At 39.0% G+C, this 25,000-nt stretch overlaps 1 protein-coding gene across 6 annotated transcripts in view; it reads left to right on the top strand.

Annotated features, from left to right (window-relative positions):
• exd3 (exonuclease 3'-5' domain containing 3) overlaps window positions 1-25,000 on the top strand; it is a 39,064-nt gene that overhangs the window by 8,306 nt on the left and 5,758 nt on the right. For all 6 annotated transcript variants that reach the window (XM_043250459.1, XM_043250460.1, XM_043250464.1 and 3 more), the window contains 15 exons: window positions 1-139; window positions 978-1,031; window positions 1,110-1,249; window positions 2,067-2,173; window positions 2,265-2,338; window positions 3,034-3,072; window positions 3,151-3,320; window positions 3,594-3,744; window positions 3,920-4,118; window positions 4,258-4,367; window positions 4,473-4,650; window positions 4,734-4,897; window positions 5,442-5,642; window positions 6,177-6,230; window positions 6,402-6,533. The exon at window positions 1-139 is cut by the window's left edge and continues 209 nt beyond it. In XM_043250459.1, coding sequence (XP_043106394.1) covers window positions 1-139; window positions 978-1,031; window positions 1,110-1,249; window positions 2,067-2,173; window positions 2,265-2,338; window positions 3,034-3,072; window positions 3,151-3,320; window positions 3,594-3,744; window positions 3,920-4,118; window positions 4,258-4,367; window positions 4,473-4,650; window positions 4,734-4,897; window positions 5,442-5,642; window positions 6,177-6,230; window positions 6,402-6,533 — 1,912 coding nt within the window. The remainder of the gene's footprint in view (window positions 140-977; window positions 1,032-1,109; window positions 1,250-2,066; window positions 2,174-2,264; window positions 2,339-3,033; window positions 3,073-3,150; window positions 3,321-3,593; window positions 3,745-3,919; window positions 4,119-4,257; window positions 4,368-4,472; window positions 4,651-4,733; window positions 4,898-5,441; window positions 5,643-6,176; window positions 6,231-6,401; window positions 6,534-25,000) is intronic.

Below are 25,000 nucleotides of genomic sequence, written 5' to 3'. Positions count from 1 at the left end.
GAAGGCCCTGGGGCTCCTCACAGACTCTCATCCCGGGTACATGGACCCCCTGCTGGAGATTTATCAGCTGAGCTCACTGAAAAGACCACTGCTGCTTGAACATGTGGACTTCCTGCAGGACTGCTGCTGCTTCAAAGAGGTGAGAGGAAGTCGTCACCAGCTGACTGACACTTTTACAGTATCTTCCAGCGATTATAGGAATAAATAGTACAAAATTAGTTTTATTTTCTAAACAGTTTATTTTACAGTTACACCTATTAGTTGATTATCAGCATGCACGTTACTAGCTATTTCTTAGTAGTAATTAAGCACATGTTAACGCCTTATTCTACATCCCTACTCCTACCCAACACCTAAACTATTAACTACCCATTAACTGTTAGCAGGAAATCAAGAATCTGTTGAGAGAAAAGTCATAGTTGATCTTTAACAAGAGTTCAGGGCTCGCATTAATTGAGAATATTTTTGTGAGAATTTTGAGTAAGTTTCTAAAAAGATAGCTAATAAATTGGCATTAAGTGTAGAAATAAAATTGATGTCTAGGTCAGATTGCTCCCCAAATCATGTACTGCTATTAAATTTACACTGTAACATAATTTTATGAAAAATAACCAAGGAAAAAAAAAAAAAAAAAAAAATATATATATATATATATATATATATATATATATATATATATATATTTTTTTTTTTTTTTTTTTCTTTATTTGTCATAAAATAATGTTGCAGTGTAAATTATAAAAAAAAAAAATTATACATAAAAATACAATAAAGTAGTCTCATAAAAAAATAATCTACGTTAGAAAAATATTTATTTACAATTGAATTCATATGTATTATTTTTGTATGTATTGATTAATGTAATTATTATTTTATGAAACATCAGTCTTTTTGATTACGAATACTTGAAAACTCTAATATTTAGAAGCGTAGCTGTAGTGACGTGGTGTGTGTGTGTGTGTGTGTGTGTGTGACAGGCGTTGGTGTTCAGTGTGAAAGCGGAGCTGCAGGACGATCTGGACCTGGAGAAGGTGAGTTGACCCGGCCGGACGAGGAGCAGGTCCTGTACTGTGTCCAGCTCATCCTCTCTCCTCTGTGTGTGCGGTCAGATGTGTGTCCCTCTCATTCTGCTGGACAAGCTGTCTCTGGCGGAGCTGTATGTGCGAGAGCGTCCTGATCTTCAGCGGCGTCTGGTCTCTCTGCTGGACTCCTGGTGTGAGCCCCGCTTCAACATCCAGACACTGCTCAGGTCAGCTTGAAAATATCTCTTTATAATATTAAGAATTTTCAGGGAGGTCGTGCTAAATGTTTTTAGTTGCCAAATATTTTACAGTACAAAAAATATTTTTTTAATATTTGATTTGATTTTATTCATTATTAGTAAATGAAACGTAACTATTAATTGGTGCTGTCAAACAATTAATCTCCTAGAAAATAAATAATGTGTGAATACTGTGCATATTTATCTTGAACATGCACACATACAGTATATATTTATATATTTAAAAGAAATATGTACTATAATAAATAAATATTTAATATATATATAATCATATACACACACACATACATATATATATATATATATATATATATATATATATATATATATATATATATATATATATATATATATATATATATATATATATATATATAAATTAAAATAAATAAAAAATAAATTAGCTACAAAAAATACCTAAATTGCTGAACCTAAAACATTTGTTTTAAATATACCTATATTATCTATCTAAAATAAATGTCTTAATGGAACTGTTGTAATTATTATTATTATTATTATTATTATTATTATTAATTATTTATTAACTAAAAATCAGACATCAACTTTTTGTTGATAAAATGTATTTTCTTGATAAAATGTCAATTTTACTTCACAAAATTGTGCACAATTAATAAATAACACGTAGCTGTAGTCTTCTTCTTCATAGTAGTAGTAGTAGTATATTCTTTCATGTCATGTATCCATCATTTATCATTTTTGTCTTTTCTACTGTACGTTTTAGTGTTACGATGCTTGTCTTTTCATGCGTAATATGTGGTTTCAGTCAGTATCCGAGCGTGTTCCTCTCCAAGCATCAGACGGACCAGATCCAGCCCAAGCTGCTCAGTAAACACGTCTTCAGACTCATGGAGAAGTTCTGCGTCGATCCAGGTGTGTGAGAGTCTGACTCCGTCTGTAGCTTCATGAGTGTGTGTGTGTGTGTGTGTGTGTGTGTGTGTGATGTTCACTCCGTTCTCTGTAGGTCTGTGCTCTAATTCCGTCTATAAGAGGAAGCTGGACTCGCTGAGGTTTCTCATGTACAAAACATTTGGTGAGGTGAGAAGGTTAACTTTTTTTTTTTTTCTTACTAACATTTGTTTTGACTAATGTGAAAAAAAGGCTGTCAGGTTGTTTAAATTAAATAATATTCAAGTGTGCATACTTTATCTTACTCATTGTTTTTTTTAGATTAGGCATATTTGTTTTTACAAATAAAAATATATAAGAATATTTATAAATATTAGAGTCGCACCACTTGACAGTTTACAACTTTGGCGTTGACTCAAAAGGTCAAATTATCTTTAAAAGGTCAAGTTTTCTTTACAAATCTATAATATAAGTACAGTGAATAATAATTAGTAACTATGATTTAAATATAATTCTTAATGTAAAATAATTACGATTAATAATTAACTGCATTGAAATGCATTTTTTAGAATATTTGTTATAAATGATTTCTGCAGCTCGCTATTAATTTAGAAACAATTAGTAAAGTGTTTTTATTAAAACTTTACTAGTAATAAAGGATAATGCCAAGCAAATAAATAAATAAAAAAAATTTTAATTCAATAATTAATAATTATCCTGATAAAATACATTTTCTTAAAATAAAGCTAATGCAAGTTTTAGGTTTCCCACTTTGGTGGGAAAAAATGTAAGTGTTGCTTTACTTCAAATATCGATTAATAAAATAAAGCCAATATTTAGTGCTTTCAGAAATCACATTACAAGACGTTACGTTTATTTGACAGAAAAGCATGTCAGAAGAGAACTGGAGAGACCATGTTCAGGTAACGCTAATTCTGTTTTAATGAAACGCTTAAATGTTTTGATTGGGTTTTTAAAAAGTGTGTGTGTTGGGATCTCAGGCCATGATTGAAGGCAATCCAGAGCTCCAGGTTCAGTTGGTGCAGCTGTTGGTTAAACATTGCAGCCTCCAGACCGCTGCCCAGTGGGCCGCACATTACAACGTACCCAGAAACAGGCTTCCCCTAGGAGTCTGGGACAAAATTCAGAGCCTCTCCTGCAAGAAGCAGCTGTGAGTGTTAAATCAAAAGCACACGTACACACACACACACACACACACAGACTTAAGAAAATATATTTGCGAAGACCTCCTATAAAGGATTGCCATTCCAGTAATAATAATATTTGCTGTAACCCTCACGCAAACCTTCTGACACAAGTCTGTTTTTGACACTGTTTGCAAAGATTCTTTGGCTTACGAGCCAAAATACACACACACACACACACACACACACACACACACAACCATCACCCTCACAAGTATATCCCTGTCATATTGTCTTAGAGGGATGTGTTTTGTGAGCGGCCCAGCCATATCTTGGACACCTCTTCCATCTGATCAGCAAAAATACTACCAGCTGCCTCTGCCCAGAGAAAACGTCCTCTTCGTAGAGTCATTAGATGACGTTAAGCAGTGCAGAGAAGCTGTTTTAAAGGTAACCCTTGGCTACTGTACCTTTAAGACCTCTGCTAACCCGAGCATTGATGTAGTTTATATTGTCAAATCAGTTTTTATGTTGTGAAATCGGTTTAGTAATTATTTCCAAACGACAAAGAAGATCCTGTTTTGCATTACGTCTTCTGTAGCCGTCTCTCCTCGTTCTTCTTCAGACCGGCTGTGTGGTGGGAATAGACATGGAATGGAGAGCCGCTTTTGGCACGGTGTCCTCTCAGCGTGTGGCTCTGATCCAGCTGGCCGTACAGGAACGGGTGTTTCTGTTGGACCTTTGTGCTAACGCCATCAGTCACCACAACGCCACAGTGAGCTTCATCAGAGCTCTGCTGTCAGACAAGAACATCCTCAAACTGGGTAGGAAACGTTAGGCAAATTAAGCCACCGATGTTCTGATGTTCTTCATGTTTCTTGTGTTAGTAGACTTTGGGTTGGCTGTCGGGGGGGGGGACGTGGTAAGTCTTTATATTTGGAAAGCATTTATGCGTGTGTCTAGGTTATGGGATGTCTGGAGACTTTCGGAGTCTGGGCAGCACGTGGCCTGAGCTCAGGGAAGAGCCAATGAAAACGGAAGGAGTTCTGGACCTGCTTCATGTCCATCAGGAGGTGCTGTTACCAACGACCCCTAGCTAACCGTTGCTGATTGAATATTCCTAACCATGTATTGGTTTTAAAAACCATTTAAACAATTGACCTGTGCCTCCTCCCCAGCTTCAACGGTGCTGGTTGGGAAACAAAGGCTGTCGATCCGTGGAAGTGAGTGATGGACCAGCGGAGAAGGGCCTGAGTTTGTTAGTACAGCAGATATTAGGAAAACCATTGAACAAAACCGAGCAGCTGTCTAACTGGGAACGCCGACCTCTGCGGACCAGCCAACTCCGCTATGCAGGTAACACAAAGTTCACGAGTAATGGGATGGAGTTTTCAAACCTTCTCATTTTTCTTTTTGTGACTATGTTTGTTTGTTTTTAGCCACTGATGCATACTGCCTGCTGGATGTCTACCTCGTCCTCTCGCGGGACACAAAGGCATTCGCTTTGCCAGAAGACCTCCGCTCCATTCCTTCAGCCCAACCGGCCAAGAGCCGCGAGGAAAAGAAATCCAAAGAGAAGACCAAGCAGTCTAAAAGAAGAGAGGTCTGTCCACTGTGCTTTTTATGAGCCTGCCGTTTTGAAAATTGCTCCGTTGTCATAGTTACTGTCATAAAATTCAATATAAAAATAGCTGATGAGAACATGAACAGTTTTTATGGTGAAAAAAATAAAGGGATCCAACTAAAAATGTGGCAAACATTCAAAACGGTTTATTTTTGTAGGGTTTTTATGTCACTTTGTGTATTATTAATTTTTTTAAAATATGTTGTGTGTGTGTATATATATATATATATATATATATATATATATATATATATATATATATATATATATTTTCTCCTTTATATATTTATTGATTGTATTGTAATTTAAAACTGCTATATATTTAATGCATAATTTATACTTTACTACAAAGGAACCATGAAAAAAATATATATCCTGTAATGCTGTGTGACCTGTCCAAAATTTTTTCCACAATCTCTTTATGCTTTGTAGTGAATCACAATCTTTACAGCAGTTTAGGTTACAGAGTGATCAAGTAATTTGATCTTCACCAATGATTTTTGTTGTGTGTTTTAATGTTCAGGCTCGCCAGAAGGCGAATGAGACCCACTCTATGGACGACTGTTTAAAGATGAATTCGGGCTATGAAGGGCCCACTATCACACCACCAGAGCTGCGAGTGGTCTGTGATAACATGCTACAGGGTCTGGGACGTTTTTTGCGCTGTCTCGGAGTAGATGTTAAGATGCTGGAAAACACGGATGACCACAAAGTAGCAGCAGAGGTGAAACAATCAGTCAGCTGCTGTTGACGTTTGACATAACCATTTGAGTTAAATTTAATTTTAATCTTCATAGGTCTTTTATAAGATGTTCCTCAGCTGTCTCAGATCAAATTCTGAAAGAATAAGTAACTTAAAACCTGAGAGGACATCTGTGGCATGTGGTGTCCCTCAGGGCTCGATCCTTGGACCTTTGATGTTTAACCTGTATATAGCCACACTATAATGCAAAACAAAAACTAAAACAAGTGCATGCCAAAGTTAGGCTCCTAGATCTACATACATTAGTGTTATTGTCAAGTTTCAACAGCCCCATAAAGTCTCCTACAGTTAAATAAAGACAGATGTTGTTGTATTTGGCTGCAAAGAAATTGAGCCAAAAGTCCTTCTGAAGTTTATTGGTGTCCTCTTTTTTAGCAATTTATTAGTAGTGTCAAAGCACAACTAAATGAGTCTATTGCTATTTGGAATAAATAGCAATGGGAATTAATATATTGTTAAGTAACTTGCAGTCTTTTTTTATGCTCTCTCTTCCAGCTGGCTCGTGCTGAAGGTCGTGTCATTCTCACCGCAGGTCAGCCCTATCAAACAGTAAGTGTGTGTTTGAGTTGTTGAGAGACATGCAAACTCTGTGAGCTGTCTTGCACCCTACTGCCGATGTAGGTAGTTTATTTTCATAGACGGCTCAGTAGGTTTTAGTACAGAGCCCCAGTCTGCTTACCAAAAAACCTGTGCACTTACGGTGTGTGTCCGTGTGAACAGCTACGCTCACAGGTGGGAGAGGGCCGCTGCCTGACACTGGACTGCTCAGAAAAGGCCCGCGACCAGGCTGTGCACGTTCTCAGACATTTCCACGTCCACCTTACCCCTGCAGACATCTTTAGCCGATGCCAGGTCAGTTGTGCATCACCAGAACGGAAACCTCGTTCCCTGCATTCATATTTTTTTTGTTTGCAGTAGTTAAAGGAAAGAAAAAATGCAAACATTCTTTCCTGACCTCTTGATAGTGACTAATACCACAAAAATGAGCCTTTAGAGGAGTGGAACGGCCAATCACAAAATAGTGAAACGAGGTTTGTTTTTAAAGATCTTACAGGAAATGACCAGCGTTTTGCGTCATGAATTCTGTACGTCCGTATCATTTTGGAATTCCATTGTGAATAGTGACATACCTAAACATTTGAACCGAAGTGCCCCCCTGTTTTTCGACATTCGTGTCTTATCTGCAGACGTTAAAAGTTATGAGTCCGGAAGGAAGCCCAAGGAGATAGAGGGCTTCTCTGGTGACACTTCTCCTGTGAATCATTGGCTTGATGTGCCACTGCTGTTTTCAAAAGAACAGAAGGCATTTCCTTTCACATATGTGATAATTCAGACAATGACTAAAGATAAAGAAAATAACCGTTTACCAGAGGGATATAGAAATAACTTATAAGAAAGAATAATGACAAAAAAGTGCATAGTCATATTTAGCACTGATATGTTTATTAGGAGACCATTGGCAGTTCATCTCAAAATGTTTTCTGTGACAGGCTAAAATCATACGAGAGATTGCTTTGAAAAATCACAACACAAAGCTACATAGCATGTGGTGTCCCTCAGGGCTCTATCATTGGACCTTTGCTGCTACCCTTTATATGCAAACAAGGCAAATAATGCGAGATGACAAAAGAGCATATCTTAGGTATCTACCTAGCATTCTTGTTACTAGGGTATTCTTGGTGGTTGCTAGCTTATAGATTACTAGTTCAAGTCAAAAGAGTATTTATGACGGACTAAAATTATGACGATTGCTTAGAAACATCGCAATAGAACTCTCGTCAGAAAACCACACGATTTAAGATTTAAGTCATGTCCACATCAAAAACCGTATCGCTGTTGTGTTTTAAAAAACGAACTACATTTCTTTAGGGAAAGTGATGCAAACGCTACACAATGTAATACTGACTGACGCCAATACAATGATCAAAAGATGAGGTGAATAAGTGGAAAGTGCAGGGTTGATGGGAAAGGAGACTGTGAGAAGAGAGAGCCCTACAAGAGAGGACAGGCAGAAAGATGTAGCGAGAGATAACAGAGGAAAAACAAAGGGAGAGACAGACTAGGGTGTGAGACAAAGGGAGAGATGGAGGCAGATATGTGCTTGACTCATTCCTGCTGTAATACCTGATCTCCATTAGAGCTGCACCTCCGGCTCCACTGCAGGTCTACAGTTGTTCACTAACTGTGATTGGATTCAAAAGCCCAGTAAAATGGGCTAACATTGCCAGTGAGATTGTTTTAATGACTTTGAGAGAAGTCTTTTAGGCTCGCCAAGGTTGTGTTAATTTGCTCAAAATCCAAAAAATTGTAATAAAATGTTAACTTTTGCATTGAATATTTAAAAAAAAAAAGTGATTTATTCCTGTGATGGTAAAACTGAATCTTCAGCCAGTCTCGAGTGTCACACGTATTTAAGACATTACACCATAAGCTTAGGTATTTTATGTTTTTGTAAGTCAGCTACCCTAGAGATTATGCGAACTACTCAGGGTTTGTGTGAATGTCTATGTGCCGTGAAAATCAAAAGGAGAAATGTTTAGCACTACGTTGAGTTCCAGTTCCATAAATAACTAAAAGTAGGTCGCGTAAAATAAAAAAGGAACATGCCAAAGCTTTAGTAATTTATAAAGAATATTGCCTTTTTGCCAAAGCGCTTACATTTTAATTACATTTATTCACATGAACTCATGAGATGAATAGTGAAGCAGCGAGTTTGACGAAGCAAACGGGAATTGAGAGCTCTTTTCAATGAACGTTGACCTAGATTTTGGTCTGATCCTCAAGTGGACTTTTGAAAGACTATACATGGTGATGCCAAATGGATTTTATGGTACTTTTTTCGTCCCATTTGTGCATTTTTGGTGCTCAAGATTGGTTTTCCCCATGCACTTTCATTGTAAAGAAAAGATCGGCGTGGGGAAGTAGTCATATGGGTTTGGAACAATGTGAGGGTGAGTAAATGATGACAAAATGTTAATTCTCTATGAACTATACCTTTACTAATACTTAATACTTGGCACAGCCTATTATTGTTTATGTCATAACGATTAAGCTGTTGATGCGACGTCCTAAAAACTCAATTCTGCATGTATCATGTGCCACACACCTCATAACAGTCAAAACAGTTTCTACCACGCCAAGCTCACACCTACAGCCAGCGAGGACGGCAGAGCCCAGAGATCTAGTCCAGACGTAGGTCATCCGAGCTCCTCTTGGGTGGTGGTTTCGCCAAATGTGTCAATTTTGCGGCCACCTAGCTTTCCTGAGCGGATCCCGATCCGTCGCATTCCACCATTTGTCGCCCGAGGTTTCATCCGCCTCCACGAAACAAAATGTGCCAACAAAGTGTGCTAGAAAACGCAACGACGTCATTTTTAAGGTCTGAATGAGGTGCACGCATTGGAATGTGATAATGACGGCGGTATGATGACAGGAAAAGTGGTAGGGGGCTTTTGGAGGTGCACCTCGGGGCTGGTATGTGGAAGCCCACCCATGCTAAGTTAACCCTTTTGTTATCTGATTGTAAAGTCCTTTGATTAACAGTGACTTGGCCCTCGGCTCTGTGAGGGACATTCCTGGAGCCCTCTGTGTGGCCCATTGATACTCATTGCCAATCATTAACATCTCCCCTGCCCATCCCGCCATAATCCTCTCTTTTTCTCTGGCTTTCAGTCTATCTCTCTTTCTTTCTCTCTCACTGCTTTATCAATGCCTCTTCCTGTGAATTCCTCTGTCCACAACAGGTTTAAGTCAGGATCAGGGCTAAGCTGAGTTCAGATGTGTGTCACCACAGTGTCTGTAGAGCACTAAATGGATTAGAGGTCTGACTCGATCTGATCGAATTTTTCTATTCAGTAACATATACATTAGAATGACTGTTAACACGTTTGAACGCACCTACTTATTATTTATTATGACCGTTTGCCACATTTTTAAATCATAGTGAAGTCATCAAAGCTATGGAATAACACGCGTTATGGAGAATTTCTTGGAGAGAAATAAAGTAGTACACAAAAAAGTGAAATTAACTGTTTTATGGTTTCTATACGGTTGCCCCTTTTTTGTCTGTGTTTCGGTTTAAGAATACACTTTACGTCAAAATTATAAATATGTTATAATAATCAGTTTTCACAAAAATATTGATCAGTACAACGGTTTTCAGCATATTAGACCGATTAGGAGTAATGATGCTGAAAATTCAGCTTTGAATCACAGGCATAAATGACGTTTTAAAATGTCTTGCAATAGAAAATTGGTGAATTTAAATTGCAATAATATTAAACAATATTACAGATTTACTGTATTTTTGCTCAAATAAATACAGCCTTGGCAAGCATAAGAGACAAACATCTGGAAGCCGGTAGAGAACAATAAAGAAATATCTGTCAGGAATAAAGGAATATGAATAAAAATAAATAAATTATATATATATATATATATATATATATATATATATATATATATATATATGTATATGTGTGTGTGTGTATATAAAAGTTATTTTATTTATTTTTTTATTTTATTTTTTTAAACACACACACACACACACATATATATATATATATATATATATATATATATATATATATATATATATATATATATCTCAGCATCTACTACTGACAGGGTTTTCTGGGTAGTTGCATACTGGTGTAAATCAATAAAGTCTTCATTTCTTGTTCCAAAATATAGTTTGAATCACTTCGTCACTAAAAGTCAGTAGTACTTGGCTTAATCAGGAACTGATCACGTGGTCGTGATTTCTTAAAAATCAACACTGTGTTCTTCATATCCCGTGCCACTCCTCTGTCCGGTATCCAGTAATACATTACTATTCCTCACACATGACCAGATTACAGCTATCATGCTCTCTCATACCATTCCATCGGACTCACAGGGCCAGTAATTGATCCCTGCTATTTCTCTGGGAAACTCTCCACAAATGTGCCTCCGTCGTTGTGGCATCCAAACCGCCGAGACAGGCTTTCTAGGTTTACTCGATGAGCTTCATACGGCAGCATCAGATGACTACCGACCTTTTTTTAGACGCCGGGCCAGCAGGTTGATGGTCTGGCAGACGCTGCCGTGGCACTAGCGCAGGAGTTCCCACGATGCCGTGAACGGGGGTTTTGGGGGGTGAAGAGGAACCGAAAACGACGTGCGATTTAATATAAGGACTGGGAGGAAGAGAAAGAGTGTGAGGCTGTTTAGAAAGAAGCATTTTTGCCTCTTTGATCTAGAGAAGGCTGAGAAAAAGGGAAGAAAATGAAGACAGTAGGACTCTGAGGTTCTTCTGCAGCGGCGCGAGTGTGCAAAACGCTCTTGGCTGATTGATCATATTCCGTTCCTCTTTTCCTTGGAGCTTTTGACTCCAAATGTGCCGTCTACACTTCAGAAACACTTTCTCATTCGTTCTTCATGCAGTAGATAAAATGAAGGCGTCATTCTTATCCAATAATCAAACAAATCATTCAAACCTCAAAGATAAAAGTTAATAGATCATGTAATGCTCCCTGTTTTTAGTGTTTTTCCAATCGGTGTGTGACGAACAAATTGTATGTTCTTTGAACGAGAATTGTTCGCGGTGTTAAGAGGAAACGAGCTCATTTTGAGACCGATATAAAGTGAGTTTTAAAGCCGAGATGAACCATCTGGTCAAGATTCATGTTGGTAATGCATTTATGGGGCTTGAGGCTTAATTTCACATCTTGTTTCACCGAAGAACAAGTCGGCATGCAAAGCGAACTTTTTATGTCACTTAAAAATAGTAGACCTATGTGATTTAAAGAGATTAAACATCAGCCCATGGTTTACTCACCCTCAAGCAATCCTAGGTGTATATGTCTCCTTTCAGACCAATACTTTTACCCCCGCTTTCTCAGACAAGGCTTAAGCCTAGTCCTAGACTAAAATGTGAGTCTGAGCTGTTTAAACTGACTGACCTTATAATATACCTGCGGCTTTATCTCAAGATGCACCCCAGTAATGTTTTTATAAATTACTTAAATGTCTTAATTAAACTATGGCCTAATCCTGGTTTGATCTAAACCCTGTGTGTGTAACCCGGTCTCAGAGTTCAAGTAAAAATGTCCTTGCTCTACCAAGCTTTATATCGGCAATGAAATTATAAAAACCCAAAAAAGTGCTCCACACTGCTCCGAGGGGTTAATAAAGGCCTGTCGCCAATCGATGCGTTTGTAAATACATCCATATTTAAAACTATGAAAATAATGTACTTAACGAATGCATGAGTTCAGAAGGCCTTCCCTGACCCCGGAGCCGCGTGGAGCGCTTTGGGATGGATTGGATGCGCTTTATTTCACTTCTAAACGTAAAGCTTGTTTTTTTTTGTTTTATTTTAAGTAATCGCATTCATCCGAAAGAAGAAAGCCACATATACCTAGCACACCTCGAGGGTGAACAAATCATCATTTTGGGTGAACCGTCCCTTTAAGTAAAATTTATATGTTGTTTTCAATGGAAATCGAACCCATGATAGTGCTTCGAGCTATTCATTATTCATAATATATTTACTCATATTGGAAACCAGTAAGTGGATGCACGATAGTTTTGTCTTCATATGGAAGTTTGCAATTCTTCATAAAATCTTGCTCCACATCTGAAACAGCTTTTCGTTTCTTCTGACATCACCAGGCCCTTATGTCCCTTCCAAACACTTCGCAACATCAACGCCGTAAATCAAACCCTGCTTTTTTCCTGCCGAAAATTTTGACCCGGCACAATGCAGAAGTGAAATGGGTTGCGGATATTGTTTAACTTTCACGAAAGGAAAAAAAAAACCCCACTCTGGGTCGTGGAGTTCGAAAACAGGCTTGTTGTCTTAGTTGTCGTTTTCCCGCTTTCCCCCGACCCCTGAGAAGGAAAGGGAAAAGGAGGGAGAGAGAGAGAGAGAGAGGAGACGAGAGCAGGGAGACATTCCTCAGACATGCCAAGACATTCCGAGGGAAACCATCCCAAATATTTCCCACTGCGATCCGCGCGGTGTGTGCGTGTGAGTGTGTGGCTCCTGTTTCTGGGGCCAATCTGACAAACTGACTGACAAGCTGTCTGCACCGGAGCAGAGCCCGAAGCACACGAGGTGTGTGTGTGTGTGTGTGTGTGTGTGGGAAAGTGCGAGTGAGAAAGTCAAAGTGAGAATAATTGAATCTGTGCTCGTTGGAGACTGAAAGACGAGGAGGGAGGAGGAGGAGGAGGGGAGGAGGAGGGCATGTGATGCACGTCATTTAAAAGGCGCAGGAAACTTTTTCAATGATCTTTTCTGCAAAACAAGATCTGGGCTACGATTAATCACGTCTTTCTATATGAGTGAATATTTATACGTGCATGTATATATTTATGAAACCTCTTATTTTTATGCGTTAAATATATTTATATATTATATAAAATATAAGAATATAAATTCTTTTAGATCTGTTTATTAATTCGATTAAATACAGTAATTGTTATGCATTTACCAGTATTTGTGATATGATCACTTTTTTAAAAAGGCTGGCTGGAAATCACGACACCCTAAAATATTTGAGTTATTTGATAATTATTGATTGTTTTTTTTTTTATTACTTCCAAACTCAATGTGTTACTTGCTGCTGCTTTGTAATTGCTTAGAAATTTACTAGCCATTTCTAATTGAAAATTGTTGTGCCGCCAAATAATTTGAGCATAAAAACAATAGCAAATATATTATATATATATATATATATATATATATATATATATATATATATATATATATATATATATATATATATATATATATATATATATATATATGTGTTTCAATAGCCATCATTTACTGATCAAAGTTATCGATTTCTCTTTTATGCCAAAAATCATTGGGATAGTAAGTAAAGATTACGTTCACGAAGATATTTTGCTTTCATAAATATATCAAAACTTAATTTTAGATTATTAACGTTAACAAATGTTTGTCTGGAGAATAAGGTTATTAATAGGTTTTGTTTTAGCACAAATAGCTTTTTTGTATTATTAATGTTTTAAAATATAAATGATTTTAACATTTTAATTAATTTGAAGCGTTTGTATATTAGAATTTTTTTATAAATTGAATTATTTATTTTTACTTTATTATAAACCTCCCCCTCCTCTTTTTTCTTTTCTTTTTTTTTTTAATAATAATTTGGGACATTATTCGTATAAGTGTATTTTTTAATTTTTTGTTGTTGTTGTTGTTTTAAAAAAAAAAAAGTTACGTGTGTGTGTGTGTGTGTGTATGTATACATATATTTCAGTAAAAAAAAAATAAAGGTTGTTTGGTTAAAAGTTAAAAAACCACTGATCTAGTTAACTTGCTTCAAAAAATATTAGATGCCACTAACCTCTAAGACTAGTTATTAGCGTGTGTTTGAGCAAGCTCTCATTCACCGCCATTAAACGTGATCCGAAGCCGTTCACTCTACGCTCGGTGTTACTCGTCACGGCGGTCTTGCATCTTTCCTCCCAGTAAACCGTTACAGAACGTTGCGGTTTGGTTAACCTCATCCAGCTCTCACACCCCGGATGTGTCATATTTTGTCAGAAAGAGTTGCAAACTTGCACTTCTGTCTGTGTGTCCGGTGCAAAGGGTCAGTCTGTGAGGACAGAGGGTCAGGGTGTGTGACTTTGAGTCCTCTCTCTCTCTCTCTCTGTGTGTGTGTGTGTGTGTGTGATGTATAATAGGAGCGTATTTCCTCTTGGCACCCGCGGTCGCTCTCGCGCTCCGGGTCTGCGATTAGCCGCGGTGAGGAATCTGTAGCACCCGGCAGCTGGAATGTCCTGTTTGCCTAGATCTGTTTGTGCTTTCCGCGCGCCGTGTTTTGATTGGCCTGACTGGCACTGGTGTGTATGTGTGTGTCGGTAACGCAGCGCAGAGCCTCGCCGTTTGATGTGAGCCATTGTGTCGGAGCCAAGCTGCTTCCTGCTGCTGCCGACAGAAAGACAGTGAGGGACCCTTACTTGGACTTTTCCTAAATATACTTTCAGATGGTGCGTAATTTCCGCGCTTCGTGCTGACCGCGCGGCGCACACACACACACGCAGCTGCCTCTGTCCGTGTCGCAGAGTATTAAAGAAATAATCTGGCTTATTTTCAACTTGATGTCTGTGGACAACATCTGCGGTACGCTGTCCGTTAGCACAGATGATATAAATCTTCGTTTTAATGTTTTATGCATGCTCCAGCGTAAGCGTTGGGTCACCTCTGACCAATTCGGTTATTTTCGAATTGCATATTTTTGAGCTGACGTGGAGCTGTTCGTTTAATTGCGTGTAAATTCGTGCGGTTAAACGCTGCATAGACTACAATGCATGCACTTTGTTACGAGGTGTTGGAGACTGATGCGAAATTGTTGCATAAAATCATTATTTTTGTTTTCTCGTAGCTTCATGACATTGATGTCACATGGACTATTTTAACGATGTCCTTACTATATTTTGAACATTTCAGTTGCATTGACGTCAGCAATGCAACTTTATCAGAAAGATCTCAATTTGTGTGCTAAAGTTCTTACGGATTTGGAAAAAAAATTTTTTTGGGTTAACTAATGGAAGAGCGCACGCATAAAAATTTGCATCAAAATGAGTTTTTTTTCCTTCGGTGGAACGCTAAAGAAGATGATTAGCTGAAACTGTGCTGTCACTTTAAGAGTCAAAAAAGCACGTCAGGCAACGCAAAATGAATACATGTGGCTTTTCATTTAAAAAACTGAGGATTTACGAAGTGAAAAGATCAAAACTGAGCATCGTTTTTAACATTTACCTGTAAACTATACCCTATAGCTATAACTGCAGCCTCATTCAGTCACGCTTTATTTTAAGGTCCGAATCTCACCATTCACAAACCATTAAATATGACTTTCTTAAACTCCTTAATGATAATTAGTAAGGAAGCAGTTAAGTTTAGGAATGTAGAATATGTTATGCAGCCATTGTGTTAAGCTGGAAAGCAACTGCTTATTAAAGTGTTGCCAGTCACTCTTACGAAAAAGTGACGCAGCCACTAACTTAGAATCAATCACCAGCTAAAAATGATCTTGACCATACCATTAAAGAAAAATGTCGTCTGCATATGTTGGCCTGAGTGTGAGCAAATAGAGGATTTTCAGCTTTTGAAAGCACTGTTTAAACCGAAAAGGCCACAACTACAGGAAATCTAAAAGTTCATCCGCCTAGAAAAGCAATCCCAGGTGAAGATCAAATTCAAATTTTATTTACGGCATACACATACATACAAAACAGTGAAATGTATCTCAGATCGTAAAACCCAACTCAAGTAACACAAGTTTCCGGTGAAGAGGTCTTGTAAGTACTTAAATTATAAGCTTAACATTTAACATACTGAACTTTATTTGTAAAACATTTCGCGGCGTCGAAACAAGGCAATCAAAACCGTCTGCATGCCTAAAATCCTATCCGTAGACTATCCCAGAAGTTCCCTTTTAACACACAGCTATAAACTCACAGCTGGCTAGTAAATCCCACTAAATGTCCCCTCTGCCCCCAGAAAGCCCGCTTTTAACATCCACCTTTGCTGAAAAACTAATAATAACAGAGCTCATCGGTTAATGAAGTTGCGCAACGAAGTATTTCGGAATTGAGATTTTGTCGAAAGCCGTAAAAGTGATGCTTGCTCCGGCAAAAAGAAAAAAATACAGTGAACATAAGACACGCACACAAAGAAAGAAGAGGGAGAATTCTTCCCAAGTAAGGGAAAGGGAGGGTAAATGATTGACGGATCTTTTCAGAAAGAGATAGGAATGGAATGAGAGAGAGGAAGAGAGAGCGAGAGATGAAATGAGCTCTTCCTCTCGCTGCTTTCTGCTTGAGAGCATTCCTGTGCCGCGATGATGTCATGAGAACTGGCCCCGGGGCAGACAGGGAGGAGGGGCCGCACTCTTTCACCTCACCGAACGACAGAGCCATATATCACTTCCATACAGCGCGCAAATATGTGTGTCGGAAAAGAAGCTCAGGCGCAAACACAAAGTCTGTGTGTGTGTGTGTGTGTGTGTGTGTGTGTGTGTGTGTGTGTGTGTGTGCGTGCGCGCCTTTATGTGCGGTACCCTTCAGGAATTCTCTAAACTGTCTGAAATCGGTGCCGCCTTGTCATGTTTCAGTATTAGCCTTCTGTCATGGTATTAACCTTCTGTCATTTGATGCTCTAAACATCCGCCGCTGGGTTTACCAAATACGGCAGAATAGCGTTCTTTAAACGAGGAAGAGCGCATTTTAAAATACAGGCGGTGTCCGCTGACCGAGGCAACAGATGTTTGCAAATGTTATAATAGAAAGCACAAAATCAAACTGGTGCCTGATATTCGTGTTATATATATATATATATAGTATATAGTCGTGATGCAGTTTGAAATTTGAATTCTGCTTTGGCCTTTTAGCCTTTCAAAGTGCACTTCATTTAATATAGTTTCATTTAATATTATATAATATTCATTTAATGGACAGTTTCGTCTTTATTTGTGACCCTGGAGCACAAAAACAGTCACTGTTATATTTATATATATGTGTATATATATATAATGTTATATATTTATAGCAATAGGCGAAAATAAACTGTATGGGTAAAAATTATGGAAAAAATTATTGTTAAAATTATTAGGATATTAAGTAAAGATCATGTTTCACTAATGTATATTTTTCACCATAAATATATCAAAACTTAATTTCTGATCAGTAATATGCATTGCCAAGAACTTTATTTAGACAACTTTAAAGGCGATTTTTTTCAGTATTTAATTTTTTTGCACCCTCATATTTTCAAATAGTTGTGTATCGTCCATATATCGTCCTATCCTAGCGTTTATGAATGGGATGCTCATTTATTCAGCTTTAAGATAATGTAAAAATCTCAATTTCGAAGAAGAAAACCGGAGCGGAAGATGACGCATGTTTTGCATTAGTGCCCACCTCAAACGGAGCGTCCTAAAAGCTGTGCGCTGAGTTATATAAAGTGTACAGATTCTGCACGGTTCTGAAAGTCTGGATTGCGCTTGCTTTTCATAGTTTTCCGTCATGTGAACGATTAGGAGACCTGGAGGGCGAAACGTGCTTAGAACTGCAGCACGAGCATGTCAGCTTGTCATCTGTTTCACAGCCGCAAGCATGTAGGTCACCTCTCAAAACGGCAAAATAAAGAGATATGAGCAAAATTTAAGTTTGGGCAACTTGATGGCGTCAGAAGGTAATACCACAGGACTGTACTGAATGATTACTGCATGCATGTAGCAGACATTACAAAACCACAGCATTGCTAATATCTCCTTTAATTTATTTATTTTCTTACTTTTTAACCACCGTCCTCTCCGTCCCTCCCTAATAGTTGCATGTGTGAAAGTGAGCCTCGATGGGCATTTTTATGAGCTGTACTTAGGGAAGGTTGCTCAATGCGGTCATTCTTATGAATGGAGTGTGTGTGTGTGTGTGTGTGTGTGTGTGTGTGTGTAGGAGGAAATCATCATGTGTGTCCATGATTTACCATGAAAAAGAGACCGACCGTGTCACCATGTGTGTATATCTGTCAGCTTTTCCAATCCCCAAAATTTATCTACGAATTTCCATGTTTTTGCAGACTGTAGAGAGTTATGTTTTTCCGCAAGCTATCATTCAAGCCCGTTTTTATCTCCAGTCGTTTTTTATGAACTTGCACAGCGTGTCTTTAAAGCGCGGGGCTACGTGCTGGATTCCCTGTAGTTCTGCAGAATGGCCAATGTTAACGCTACCCTACTTTGCTTTGGTTGAGCAGCTAAATGGGGCTTAGTTGGTCATCTAGATTAGGCTCTGTTTATCTCACCGGTTCTCTTACTCTGAACAAATAGCCCTTTCTGTAATCTTGCCTTAGCAACAAATAATATAGAAAGCATATTTTCAGGGCAAGACAGATGTTTTTAAGGTTAGCCCCTGTTGCTCTCTTATGTAACGGAGCAGCTTGAACGTCAGAATTTCACTTTTTTTGACATTAGGAGTGAAATTATGGTTTGCAAATGAACAGTTTTAAAACAAAAGCTTTGTTTTTAAGCACCACATCAAAAATACATTTATTTCATGCTAAGTGTAGTTCAAATCTAAAGTATCACTCGATTCACTGATTTAAAAAAAATATATAATTAACCTTTATTTGTTGTACCACTTGTGCACGACGCACATTTCTTCATTTTAAACTTAAAATGGATTTTACCTGAAGTATACTTTAACACAATCAGATATACTTAAACACATCTTTAGTTGGACTTTAGCTCTACTTCCACACAATTAAAGTGTATTAAGTAAAAAATAGTATAGCAGTTTACTAAAAAATTCCTAAAAATGGTATTTAAAAAGCACAAAAATGTGTAAATGTTTGTAGTCTACTTATACTACATAAAATAAATGCTTTTTAGTATCTTTATTATTCACTAGGGTAAATATTTGTGCGTGTGTGAACTTTAAGGGAGCTGACTTCATACATTTACTAAAATCACTTTAGGAGCAATTTGGCCAAGTTCACTTTCCCCAATGCATTTGTCATACGTCTTAAGAACAATAGGTGACTTTAAATGGGCCGTTATGCCTCCCACGTTAAATCACACAAGCACGGTTTGAAACAAGATTTTGATGGATGTGCTTCTGACTAGCGCTCGCAGACTGAAGAACGGTTTCTAGGGTTAATAAGGTTGTTATATATACTGTAGCTAATAGTGGTATGGATTCTTTTTGCATGGCTGCTCTGTGCACTTGCAACGTCTTAAATGAGACCCCCAGTGAAGCCTGTCAAGCTATAACAGCCCTGGAACCCCACTGCTACTGTTTGTTTCCGTGTGTGTGTGTGTGTGTGTGTTAATGAGGGGAAGACTGGCGACCCATAGTGTGTCTGTGTGTGTGGTGAGAGAAAGTCCTAAAGTAGTGCTAAGCATGAGATATTTAGTTCTTTTTTTGTCATTTATTAGTATTGGGACGCACTGCGCTCGAGTCGGGCTTGGGAACGGGGGTCAGCCGAGGCTGGCAGTGCTTCCTCTGTGTCTGATCCGGCTGATGTTATCGAGGGTTGGAAGTCTGTTTGCTTTGGGAGTGCTGGGCAGTTAGGGGTGGGAAGGGTCGAAGAGCAGCCCCCCGTGGGACAGACGAGGTATACGGACACTGGGGTCAGCCTCTCTGGCTTGGGAAAGGGCCGGGGACTGCTGAGCGACGGCGAATAAAACTGGAATGGAAAAACCAAATTCAGACAAGAAAAGATGCACGCTCTCGCGTTCTCCCTTTCCCTCCAGCAACCAAAGAAAGTGGGTTTTCTCACAGGAACTTGCACACGAGGAAGGCTTCACCTTTTAAAGGGATTCCCCAGTGATATCCTCTGAACGCGCAATATTAGCGAACCAAAGCATGCTGGGATATGTTGATTACCTCTTATCGGATAAAGCCGTGGTGTTTGATCTATAGTTTCCTGCTCGCTTTGAAGATCTCCATTACAAAGAGAGGGCACACCGACGGCCCCAAAGCCACAGTGGCCCAAAATCAAAGCAACCCCAACCTTTCCCTGCCAGAGCCTGATTGGTCAGCTTTCGTACCTGCTTCTATCCGTCTGTTTAAGACCTCCCTCTGGGAGGTGTTTCTCATTTTCTTTCTCACTGTTTAGTTTTTTTTCTTCCTTGCCATCTATTTTGGTGAGCCGGTCCGGTCCAGCCGGTTCCCACAGAACGGTTCCCATGGTTATCGGGAGGAGATAGCGTCAGGGATGGAGCGTGATTGGGACGTGCGGGGGGGTCGAGGGTGTTTGACAGAAACCGGGACGGACAGCTCTGCTCTGGGAGATAGCGGCTCTGTTGCGTGGAAGGAGGGGGTTACTGGGGTCCGGCTCTCAGAGATATCAGGGAGTCGGTGGGGGTGATGGTGGACCGAGGCGGGGCGGAGCGACAGGCTCGCGGGGGCACTGTGAGAGGGACAGATTCGGTTCCCACACTCATAATGACTGTGTCACAGGAGACTGCAAAGGGACAGCCTCTGGCCCTGGGGAATTGAGCGGGACCGAGCAGAACGCGAGGGAAGGAGGGGTGGCGCTGACACAGGAACTCTCTCAGGCCTTTTTAGGCTTCACCTCGACGCTTTCACACCCGAACCCGACCCCCAGCCGTCCTCTACCTCTGCGTTTCCATCTCCTTCCCCCCCGGGCTTTTGTTCACCATCTTGTCCCATTTCCTGTCTACACCCTTGTTCTTGTTTCTCTCTCACACTTCTTTTTGTCCACCCCTGCTGCCATCTCAAAGCCCTACGTTTTTGTCCTTTCCTTGTGGACACCGACACTCAGAGAAGGGGGTGCTTTGAAGTGCTCTTTCTTCTGAGGCTCTCGTGTCTTATCCAGCATCATTAGCACTTGACCTCTCTCCCCTCACGCCCTTTCATTTCACTTTATCTCCCACATGCTGTGTGTGTGCGTGCACGGTTATCTTTGTGAGAAAATCAAGATCATTGGTCCTCATTTGCACTCTTATTTCACGGCACAATGAGGCTTTCATGTTTGCTAAATTGTTAGATACTGTCGGTACTTTTGGCACAGCTACCTGATGTCCATGTTATGGGATCAATTGTGACCCTGGAGCACAAAAGCAGGCTTAATCAGCATGGTTATATTTGTAGCAATAGATATATGTTTCTTTTAATGCCAAAAAATCATTAGGATACTAGGAAAAGAGCATGTTCCATTAAGATATTTTGTAAATTTCCTACAATGAATATATCAAGACTATTATGGATTTGTAAAAATGATCGTTTGATGCGGTGTGTAACATAGCTCTAAGTGAACGAAAACACATTGCAGAGTTTTAAAGCTAAAAGTTCATCATGTATAAAGTTTTTTGTGTCTGTCGACTCTGTATCATTGAAACAAGACGTTTTTAAAATGAATCCCAAGCCATTTCATGTTGACGTCACTTGTTGGTCTTTTTGGTTGGTCTGAAATGGTCTGAAAATGTAAATTCATTCTTCACCACTAGGTGGCGCTTTTTGAGCGGTAAAATAGTGGTTTCCCCGCACTGGCTCACAAACGCTGCTTTATCAGGCTTTAGTGTCATAATGAGATGAAAATAAGACCAATCGACCAATCACTGCGGATTAGCGTCACGCAAAGGAAGGGTTTTAAAAAATAAGAGGGTTTTTGAACTTGCATACATGTCAGACTGTTGTTGGGGACTCCCAAAACCAAAATGTGCATTGCTAACTTCATTTGGACAACTTTAAATGCAATTTTCTCAATATTTAAATAAATAGCTGTATCTCAACCAAATATTGTCCTATCCTAGCAAACCATAGTTCAATGGAAAGCTTATTTATTTAGGTTCATCTAAAATAAAATGGACCCTTATGACTGGTTTTGTGGTCCAGGGTCACGGTTCTTTCTTGCGCATGTCCGATGGTAGGTGAATCTATGGTAGATTTTCTAAAAAAGCAAGTCTTCTAAAGTGCCGAGGGGTAATGGGAAAGATACTTGTAAACTCTTTTTGACCCACCCTGTGGTCTGCAAACTCTTTCTTTAAGCCTGCGGGGTCTGAAATCCGTGGTGCCCACTGGAGTGGGCCGGGCACCAGTCATCCCACAGCTTTCTCAGGCTCGTCCTCCCCCTTAAGGGCTGCCATAGTCAATATTTACAGTTGGGGATGAATCACGAAGACTTCACAATAGCATTCCAAACATGCTTAAGTGTGTCGGTTAAAGAGAGCAAGCAAGGGAAGAAAGAGAGGTGTGAAACACAGCGCGAGGTTTGCGCAACAGAATGTGGTGGCGCTCCCATGACAAGACACCGGGAGACAGGACGGGACAAATACTGCGGCGAGTTACTGTGGGTGTGGTGGGAAGACTGCCTGCATGACGACCTGTGTACAGTCGAGTGTATATATCAATAAATGTGTTTGGATATATAGTTTTAGACAAATTAATGCTGTCAAATATACATAAAATAGAGGAATAGAAATGTGAAAACGTAAATATTTTATATAATATATTTATATATATATATATATATATATATATATATATATATATATATATATACACACACACACACACAGTACATATATGCATAATATATGAATGTGTACTGTGTATATTTATTATGTAAACAGAACTCTATTTTGAATGCAGTTATTGACAATTAATAGTAACATATATGCATATATATATATATATATATATATATATATATATATATATATATATATATATATATATATATATACTATAAAAATGTGTGTGTATGTATATATATATATATAAAATTGATAGGAAAACTCTAATAGAAATATTTTCATGAATAGTGTACACTCATTCAAAGTTTGGGGTCTATAACTTTTTCCTCTTAGAAGGATTCGTTCAGTGTTATTCAACAAGGACATGCTTTCAGTTGATTTAACAAAAAGACTTTTGAAGATTCTAAAGAAAGAATGATCCTAAAACCATTCCAAAATATTTTAACATGCCAAATTTAACATGCTTTTCATATAAAATAATATGTGATGCCTACATTTGCTTTGATGCCACAATTCATAATGAACAGAATCTTTTAATACTAGTATTTAATGCTTTGTTTTTCATTTATTTTGGCAGAATAATGTGGAATTTTAGTATTGGCCAATTATTTCCCATAACGTTTTCGTTGGCTTATCTGTGTTGGCCTGAATTTTGATATCGGTTCACCCCTGAATCATCAAAGCATGGAAAGTGCAATGCAAGGCCTTTCACGAATACATTTTGATTGAACCCCTAACTCTTCCGACATTTCAGATGTCATGACACCCGGTGGGTGGCTTCTTATGAAACCCTAATGGGCAAACAGAAACCTATCAAAACGATCTGACACCTCAAACTAAATTGAATGCATGTATACGACAACTCGACCAGCCCTAGTTTCCAATCTCAGCTAGTCGTGGATGAAAAAAAAGCTCCAAATTCCCCAGCGACATCCTCGAGGGTATTTACTGCTGCAAGCATGTAAGAGTCATTGATCTGACCGCCTGAGACCAAAGAATGAGGGGAGAGAAAAAGAAAGAGCTATGAACCATTCTTGGTTTCAGGGCTCGTAGTGAGGCTATTATCCCTCTATTTGGGCAGTGCTAAAGAGCTCAGCTCTGAGAGAGGGGCAAGTATCAATAGGCTGGGTGGAAAGGCTAGCTTCACAGAGGCCAAGCTAGCACACAAAACCCCCAGTGCCCCCCTGAGCCCTGCAGCTAAAGCCCACACAAAGAGTCTCCTCACTGGCCATTATTCCCCGACTCCCGCGGTTCTCTGCAGAGCTCCGGCCCCAGAGAAGCCCCCCTCGTCCAGAGCTGCCAAGAGCCTCCGTAGGTTCCAAGAGCGACGGGGCAGACTCTTCTGAACGCATGCGTGCCGTTAGCGCAGGAGAGAGGTGTCCGGTCGTCTGGTCGGGTTCAGGGTCACGAGAGAGAGAGAGAGAGAGAGAGAGAGAGAGAGGTCAGGCCTGATGAGCTTTCTGCTGAGGTCTCCAGTTACCTCTCGGAGAACGCCGATCTTGTTTTTCCTCTTTTCGGATTCCAGTGTATCGCATATACCAGCGCGAAGGAAACCAAGTCGTCGAGTTACAGCCGAGATACCGCTCTGATGACGTAACCAGAGAGAGACGAGGTGCTAACATAAAGTAGCTGATTCAATTAAGCGCCGTTCAGTGCTTGCGTCTGAAAGACTTCTTACACGGCTGCCGAAGCTCATCGTATAGATGTGAATGTATTCCACGTGCGCAGCAGAGACCAAGAATGCGGTTTTCTTTGCGAGAAAACATATTCAGTGCGTTGCCGGTTTGCTTAAAATACAAAACCCCTCGAAGTTAAAATGTTTGAATCGACAGACTGACCTGAACATTAATTAACACACTTTTGCAACAGTCATTTAAACTAAATTTGTGCTTGTAAATAAAAATATCAAATTCATTTAATTGCAATTCTAATAACATCGTATAATGTATTGATTGCGTAGTAACTCACTTAGAATTAGGTTCCATTTGTTAACTATATTTAATGCATATTAAATACTGTATTCTACTGTATTATTATATTAACTGTTGATCCATGTTAATAGATATAACTTTTGATTTTAATAATGCATTAGTAAATGTTGGAAGCAGCATTAACAAAGAGTAATTAATACTTACAAGTAACAAGTGGAACCTTATTATAAAGTGTTAGTTTATATTATATTATATTATAATTGTAATATAATGTAATGCATGTATAATAATATAATTTTTCAGTTTTGGTGGCATTTACTTCATATGTTAAATAATATTGTATGGTTCTGAAGTTTTTATTTGGCATTGA

The sequence above is a fragment of the Puntigrus tetrazona genome, chromosome 10 (genome assembly GCF_018831695.1).
Source record: "Puntigrus tetrazona isolate hp1 chromosome 10, ASM1883169v1, whole genome shotgun sequence".
Classification (NCBI taxonomy): Eukaryota; Metazoa; Chordata; class Actinopteri; order Cypriniformes; family Cyprinidae; genus Puntigrus; species Puntigrus tetrazona.
This window is presented reverse-complemented; position numbering and strand designations above follow the sequence as displayed.